We start from the raw sequence: 8,726 nt of genomic DNA, 5'->3' as shown, positions 1-8,726 counted from the left end.
GTGTGTGTGTGTGTGTGTGTGTGTGTGTGTGTGTGTGTGTGTGTGTGCGCGCGCGCGCGCGCTTGCCGTTTCTGTCCACTGGAGCGCAGAGCGGGGAGAAGCTGCAGAGACGGCCCCGGGAAGCACCAAGCTCATCAAAGCCATCTGACTCAAACTGAGTCATGTTCGGTCACCAGTCCGGCCTCCACGGCTGCCACAGGTTTCACAGCTACCAAGGCCCTTCTGTGCAGCACACTGCACTGCAAGGACATGGATGTACAGCGGTTCTCATTAGAGGAGCACAGGCAGAGAGGAACGAAGGGAAAACCAGGTGAAAAATCCCACAGATACGAGTCTTAAAGAGGCAGTTTGTCCGCTTTTAAAAGTTCAGGATGAGGCAAAGATAACATACAGTATATCTGTAAGCAGGGACTATATAAAGAATAATGCAACATTGGAACAAAACCTTCAGTGTTGACAATAAATATTCAAAGTAATGCAAAAGAAAACAAGATCACAGCCTAACCTAACACTAACATGGCCGTCACTGTTGTAGGTACTCATTGCATTACTGGACTTTGTACAGCAGGTGTGTTAAAAGGGAAGTTGGGTCTGGTTGACAGGTCCAATATTTTCACTCATTACTTTGCAAGCACTGCACAGTAAACCAATGGGAAGCTGAAAGTGGCAGGACACTGCTCGTTGTCATGGTTATGCAGGCAGGTGGACCCACATGCAGAAACAACATGAACCGAAGAAATGTAATCATCTGTTACCAGAGTGAAAACACGAGGAGCAAAACAGCTGCAAAAATATACAAAAGATACAATGACCACGATCTGACAAAGAACAATGACGTATATATGTGTGTGTATGTATATATATATATATACCATATATACATACGAGGAAATAATCACAAGGAGACACAGCTTGAGGAGGGAGGGGCTGGCATGAGGAGGGAAAACACCATGATTGGCTAACGAGACAATGAGGGTGTAGTAGGAAACCCAAGGGCAGAGCAAATGAGACTAACAAAAGACATGTGTGCAGTGGGAAAGTAAGGCTAACGGGGCTACGCCAACACAAGACACTGTCTGAAATAAACCGACACAAATTAGAGAAAACAAACCTCCCAAAACCAATGATCAGCTAAATTACGTTGTGAATTAGGTGTTACGTTTCTGCAGATATCGTCTGCAAAGTTACTCCAGAAGGACCTGAAACACTGATGTCAATGTCGATATCCTTCAGTCTCCAGATATCAACCCAACCGGACGCCTGTGGGAGATTTTGAAGCAATACCCCACAACTGTAAAATGTGTGAGTATCTTCTGGAAGAATGCTGATCATCCCTCCAGTGGAAGAATCTACACCTCGCCAAGGAGTACTGAAGCTGCTCGGGAGGCTCATGGTGGTGCAACGAGACACTTCATGTTGGTTTGTCTGTTAATTTGTCACCCAATAGCTTCAGCCCAAAAACATCTGTGATTATATTAACTTCTAAACCCTGTGTTTATTTATGCCTTGTGAGAGCTTCACCCTCCCTACACACCATTTGAAAGGCTATCTGTTGGGTGTTAGGGAAGCGCGCACACACACACACACACACACACTTTCCGGGTGGGAATGTTTGGGAGGGTGTAACACTAAATGTTCCTTGTGGAGCAGTGGAATCGGTGACGAACACTATAAAGTAATGATCTTTGAATTGCCTTGTTGTTGAGCGGTGCTACAGACATAAAGTTACCCGGTCTGCCGACTGTCACCAGTAGATGGGGGTGTTGGCTCACTGTTCACAATGGAAATAATCAGCAATGATGTGGGATTTAAAAAACAATGAAGTGACTCTGATACTCTGGAACCTGTGCTGCCGTTAACAGTTTGATCATCATTTATTGATTGGTTTATAGATAACAATGTCAAGGTCAGTCTGGAGCTACACCAGCAGGAAGAGTTCCTACTGGCTGCACAGATAAGTGTCTACACTACTGCATGATTTTAACCCTGAGATAATCATAACACAGTAACGCAGAGAGATACATCCAGTAATAAATGAAAAGAATATGACACCTAACAATAAAATCATCAACAGTTCCGCTACATTAATATTCTCAGTGCTGGTTTATGGTGGTTTCTAATGTGGATCGCACTGAATTACCTTTCCATCTCATCCAGATTACATCTTTAAACAAAATAATATACACCAAATGCTGATCAAACACTATTTGAAGCATGTGCTACTTTTTTTATAACGACATCAACACATTTGGGCCGTGACTACGGAGGCCCAACAGTGACCAAAGAATCAAAGATATAACTGAATACATCAATCAATGATACGGTTTGTTGATTCATTTACATGTTTTGAAAAAAGAAATAGAACACCAATCAGTTGGTAAAATAAATCAAATCACGCACACGCACGCACGCACGCACGCACGCACACACACACACTGGATCAATCCTTGGCAAGGCCATTTCATATAAGCATGAGGAAAGAAGGATATTTTGTGAGGAAAATATAAAAAATGATAAATGATCACATTTTATAGCTAGTGAATTATCTAATGAAAAAATAACAAAATAGGTTTTAATTCATTCTATCAAGTGATTAGTGGTAAAATTATGAAACTAAAAAGCATTTAGCTTTTTCTTACCAATTGAATGAACAGGGGAAACATAATTTACAAACGTAATTTCTGAGCCTCCGCAGTGGACAAGTGCCGTTAACTTCTAGTGCTGCAAAGCTTTATTACTTTCTTCAGACTTTCATGAATAACTCTCATGACAATGAACATTTGCATAGGGAGGTTAAAGAGCAACTCTTAAAGAGAGTCGACAGCGCACTTAAACACTAACCCAGACGTGTGCAGTGACCTGTGCAGCACCGTGCCACCGTCCGTAAGCACCAACAGCCTGAGTAGACGCTAACAATGGTGGTGCATTAACGCTAAATTACACCAGCAAGAGTCAAACTGAAAAACACTTTGGTAAATACAAATAAAAGGATTCTCAGGGAAATATGACTGCCAAAGAAAATCTGAAGATCTCAAGATAACCTTCTAAAGACAAGCACACAGTAAGGTCTTTGGCAACAATCGACAAGATTGAATACTCTTGATTGTCAGGAAGCATTACAAAAAGAGTCGGCACATGTAAAACATGAGCACCATATGAGGTTTCCAGTCTGTCTGTGTCTCTGTGGTTTTACACAGCGCTAGACATGATGAAGACGTAGATCCTGGCGAGGAACGAGGTGAATGTCCCCTGCCTCAGCAGCTTCATCTCCACATCGATCAGGAAGTCTTTGGCCTCGCGGACTTGTCTCTGCAGGTAGACGGCGCCCGTGAAGCTGTTCAGCTTCCGGGTGCTGAAGTAGCCCTCCTCGTTGCCTTTGACGACGCCGATGACGATGTGGTCGCCGGAGTAAGCGGGGGACGGTCCGATTCGGAAGATCTGGGCGGGGATGATGATGTTGGTCTGGAAGCCGAGCTGGTAGTACGTGATGCGGACAGGGGACTTCTGACAGTCTAAGGAGTTACTGGGACAGCTGGTCCGCTCGCAGCGGCTGAAGGTGAGTCGAGAAAGAGAGAGAGAGGAGGAGGGTGGATAAGCATGACAGTGTTTGGGGGCCTGGTGCTTTGGGTGGAACATTAAATACCTCGGCTGTGGAATGACCTGCCTGGTAAAGTGGCAAAAAATAAGAATCCTCTTTAAAAATCACTGTTGAAAACGTATTTTAACAACAATTCTCAAAGATAAAAGTCCTTAACGACGATCACTGCTGGCAACATATTCCTACCACCCGGCCCGACCGGCCCGACCGGCCCGACCAGCCCGACCAGCCCGACCAGCCCAACCAGCCGGACCAGCCAGACCAGCCCGACCAGCAGGAACAAACGCCACCAACAACGGTGCAACTGCCTCAGGAAGAGAGGGGAAGAGAGCCGGGATGAGCTAACCCGGCTAACCCAGCTTGGACCCAGGTGTGTTCCATTACCCAGCATGCTCCTGGCTAATGTCCGGTCACAGGAAAATACATTGAATGAATTGAGACTCAGGCTAACCCAGCAATGGGAAATCAGAGACTGTTGTGCCCCCAGGGGTCTCATTTATAAAACAGTGTGTAGGATCCAAACTAAATGTTTGCGTAGGAGGAAATGCACATACGCCAAAAAATATTCAGATTGATAACAAATGAATAAATGCCAAATCAACCTGTAAATGTGAGCAGCTGGTTCAGCCTCACATCCTGGCCTCTCCGCGCCCACATTCAACCATACATGCTCAATGCGAAGCACCTTATGAATGTTGATGCATAGAAGTGAGCTGCTGATCAGAGGGTCTTTACGGGGAATCACGGCAACTACCAGGAGGAAGAACACTCATTCGCTCCTATTTCTTCCATTCACGCAGTTAACAGCGCCAGAGTATCTATGGTTCAGCACAACACATCACGAGTCTCACCGTAGTGTTTATGTTTACAGCAATCAGACTGATCGAGTCCAAAATGATCCGAACAGTCGGTGGTACCCACCACCGTGGAGGGTATTCTTTTAAATGAAGTTTGATAGGTGAACACTTTGGTAATGTACTCAATGCTTCTGTGCAGGCGGTGCAGACTTGCAGGTGAGGAGAAGGCAGAGTGTGTGACAGTCACCATGGTTACTGCAGTGAGCTCATCAGATAGCCGTTTACAGCTCGTCTGTGTTCAGTATGCTGTATCTGCCACTATGGAGTAAACCTGGTGTACTTGCTGACATCTGCTCAGTATTGAGGACTTTAGCAGATCCGCCGCCCTGTGCTTCACTGAAACCTGGCTCGGTGAGCACATCCCGGACAGCGCACTACATCTGCCGGGCTTCCAACTCCTCCGAGCGGACCGCGTAACGACGCTGTTCTGCAGTTCTTTAACACTAGTTGACGTTCTCTCACAGATGATGGTGATTTCATCAGCTGCTCCACAGCTGACCACCAGTGTCAGTAGTTCGGTCTCTCCTCTGCTCTGAGGAGAGTAGAACGCGCTGGTGAAATATGAAGCGGAATCTCATTTGAGGTTTTAGTTGGTTTATGTCTTGAACGATTGAAAGGTGCTTGTAGTTACGGCTCAGCAGTACAAGCACTAATACCACTGCTGGTTTATGATGAAGAGAATATATAAGTGCAAAGTAACGTGTGATGTAAAGTGAAAGTAAATGTGAGAGAGACATCCTTATACGTATAATGAATCTTCTCACGTTTAATTTACACAGTCTGGCTTTAATTCACCATCTCACCATCTGTGTCGCTAATTTCCCGTATCTCCAAAATGTTGGTACGCATGGGTCAGCGTTTACGTACAGGTGAGCACATTCTCTCGTTTGTTTTTATAGATCACAACCTTTGCATGGGAAGTGTACGCAGTGGTTATAAATGAGACCCCGGGTCTTTACAGAGACCTGGCTCCATCGTAACACCCTGGATCCAGCTGACCTGGGCGGGGGCTGTTCCGCAGTAGATCATACATTTTCTTTACTCTTGTGCAGAATAAAAGGACTTGCATTTTGTTGTAGAAGCACAATAAGGAAACTTTGAACGGTATTATATCTGAAAGGAAGAACTATATATGCCCTTGTTTACCAATAAAACACAGATAATTGCGATTAAATACGATTGGGGGGAAACATTTCAAGATTCTACAGATGCAGAGAGAACCAACGTGACTCACGTGTCCGACACCTTCTTGTAGTTGTGAGGGCAGTCAAAGGAGAGACATCTGAAGCCTCCCTGGAGGTTATAGCAGGTCTGTCCCAATGAACAGTTGTGGGTTCCAGTTGTGCATTCATCGACATCTGAAAAAGACAATAAATAAAAAGGGACACTGACAGTTTTGCAGTTTCATTTTGAAGAGGATGCTTTTTTTGGTTGAAATTCAATCCTCTCACTTTGAACGTAACGTGGCGCAGATTGACAAAAGAAATCGCCAACTCAAGGTCTCACTAGAGTTTTTCCAGAGCGTTCAATTTAAGTGGCTGTGTTGGCATGAGTGCATACGATACAATGTCGCCAATACAAACTACACAATTATAATAATAAATAATAATAAAAAAGGGCAGGGCAAAAAGAGCAGATAGTGGTTATGATGCATTTACAACTTTTAGGACTTCCTGTCTGGTGGCGTGTGCTCACTCTACTGAGAGTTAGGGGAGAAGATTGATACCACTCTCAAAGAAGAATGGTATCCATCTTCTCACCTAACTCTGCAAATCAGCAAATGAATGCATTTCTGAACTGTTCCTTTACAGCTTACACTTGGAATTGATTGTCTTAAATTCCCTCTGTAAAAACATTTGAATCTAAAATGTCATTGAAATTAAAAACAAGAATTTTGAACCTGGCCTTTATCCAATGTTCACATTTCTGTTCTGGAAATGTATAAAAATATGCACCTTTTTAATAAGACAAGATGTATTAGTTAACATTTTTATGTTTTTAATATTTTATTACATTTGATGAACTCATTTAATTAACCCATCAGGCGTGCCTCCCTTGGTTGCTGTGGTCTTACAGTAGGACCAGGACACATTTCACTGAGGCCTCACCTTTGCAGGTGCGTCCATTGGCGGACAAGACATATCCATGAGGAGGACAGGCGCACTGGTAGCTGCCAGCAACGTTAACACACTGGAAGGTACAAAGGTTCCCGATGCTCTGGGAGCACTCGTCGATGTCTGTTTGAAAAAAAAAGACACACACACATCTCATCAGTTGGATTTGAGCTGTGTTTTGAAAGCTGGCGGCAACCTTCAGTTCTGCAGAGGGAGGACAATACAGAAGTGTCTTAAAACTTGCATTCTCTCCACTGACCAGCAGGGTGCGACTCCTGCTGATGCAATAAGAAGTCTGATTGCATAAAAGTCTATGAGAAAATGACTCTACTTCTCTCTTGATTTATTACCTCAGTAAACATTGTAAACATGAGTTTATGTCTCGATCTCTAGTTTCAAGTCTTCTTAAATACAGCATGATGTTCATTCAGTAAATGATGGTCCATTTAGAGTCAAATAGACCATAAAGCAGAGTATGCTTTAGGGCGGGGCTACCTTGTGATTGACAGGTCTCTGCCCCTACCAGAGCCGTACACTCCTCCGCATTCCAAATATGGTAACTTCCGTTTAGCGGTTGCAAAAAAAAACACCATGCTGACGGCCGTAATCCAAGATGGCGATGCCAAAACAACTCAAGGCTTCAAAACAACAGTCCACGAAGTAATGGGTGACGTCACGATAACTACGTCCACTTCTTACATACAGTCTTTGGTAAAAAACTAAAGGCAGGTTCATGTCTGTGTTATGAATATTTACTGTCACTTGAAACTATTTGCAGTTCTGTCTCAAGATCTGATGTGCAGACAGCCACAGGTTTCATCCACCACGAATCTTTTTTATCTACCATCTCAAAAAGAATAAAAACAGAGCTACAGAGAAAATGCTACATTTTTAACTCACAAATGTAAAGGCCCTATATGTAGATAAGGGAGGACCAAAGTTTAAAACTGCCCTTTTTGTTTTTTGGCCACTTGGCTGCAGAACAACTTCCCAGCAAGTAAAAAACCCGTACACTCCCAAGCCATTATTTAAGATACACCTATACAATCTAATGAAATCTAGTACAACAGCTCTGTGACATTATCTAACTTCACAAAGCATGTAATGTCCAGCTAATCCAACTATATGTTTATCCTTGAGATTGTAGTTAGTGGTGGTGTGGTATTGGTTTCTAATGTTTGTAAATGGAGCGCATCTCAATATAATGTACCGTCAATTCCGGACTATAGAGCGCACCTAGATATAGGCCGCACCTGCTAATTTTTAAAAGAAAAAAGAAATTGTATATAAATAAGCCACACTTGTCTATAAGCCACAGGTGTCCCCGTTGAAACATGAGATATTAACGCGGCAAGATGTTACAGGAAAGATTTTTTTTAACTTTTAATTAAATAAATGCCGGTAACATCCACAACTACATACATACCACAAATGCTTTTTTTTCAGAACAGTGCTTTTAACAGTACTAAAGATGTCTTCTTCAGTATCGGAATTGAACAGCCTGAAGGTATGTAATTATTTCGTCACACATTTTCTCGGCGAAAATACAGGAACCTACCAGCAAAAGTCATTGATCACTATCGCCATCGTCCTCCTGTGCACTAAAACCATTGAAGTCCTCTTCTTCAGTGTCGGAATTAAACAGCCTCAGAATTGCTTCGTTGCACTCAGTCTCTCTTTCGTTTGCGCTCTTAATGTCACTTTCCTCCCAAGGCAAATCCGCCCTTGAGCTTGCGCTGTCCTCCGCATCTCGCAGCAGTCCAGCCTTTCGGAACCCGTTGGTGATGGTGGATTCTTTGACACTGCTCCACGCTGTTAGGATCCACTGGCAGACTTGAGAAAAAGTTGCTCTTCGCATGCGGTCAGTTTTTGTAAAGGATTTCTCGCGGCTCGTCATCCAAGCCTCCCACTGAACTCGGAGTGCCACCTTAGATGAACGGTTCACACTAATGTCGAGGGGCTGCAAATACTTTGTTGTGCCCCCAGGAATCACAGCTGGAATTGAGTTTGTCGTCTTGATGGCTGCTTTCACAGAATCTGTTATATGGGCCCTCATGCTGTCCAAAACAAGCAATGCCTTTTTTCTGTGAAAAAATCCCCCCGGTCGCTTCGCGTAGCATTCATTCAGCCATTCCTTCATTAGGCTTTCTATCATCC

General features: G+C 43.7%; 1 protein-coding gene across 2 annotated transcripts in view; it reads right to left on the bottom strand.

Annotated features, from left to right (window-relative positions):
• Positions 1-1,854: 1,854 nt before the first annotated feature.
• The window catches only part of fbln2 (fibulin 2), a 79,467-nt gene continuing 72,595 nt past the window's right edge, over positions 1,855-8,726 (bottom strand). For both annotated transcript variants that reach the window (XM_031875401.1, XM_031875402.1), the window contains 3 exons: positions 6,564-6,692; positions 5,690-5,813; positions 1,855-3,550 (listed from right to left, as the gene is read on the bottom strand). In XM_031875401.1, coding sequence (XP_031731261.1) covers positions 3,190-3,550; positions 5,690-5,813; positions 6,564-6,692 — 614 coding nt within the window. In that variant the 3' untranslated portion in view covers positions 1,855-3,189. The remainder of the gene's footprint in view (positions 3,551-5,689; positions 5,814-6,563; positions 6,693-8,726) is intronic.

The sequence above is a fragment of the Anarrhichthys ocellatus genome, unplaced genomic scaffold (genome assembly GCF_004355925.1).
Source record: "Anarrhichthys ocellatus isolate YVR2014 unplaced genomic scaffold, GSC_Weel_1.0 scaffold90, whole genome shotgun sequence".
Lineage (NCBI taxonomy): Eukaryota > Metazoa > Chordata > Actinopteri > Perciformes > Anarhichadidae > Anarrhichthys > Anarrhichthys ocellatus.
The sequence above is the reverse complement of the archived record's forward strand: the minus strand, read 5'-3'. Positions and strand labels throughout refer to the sequence as shown.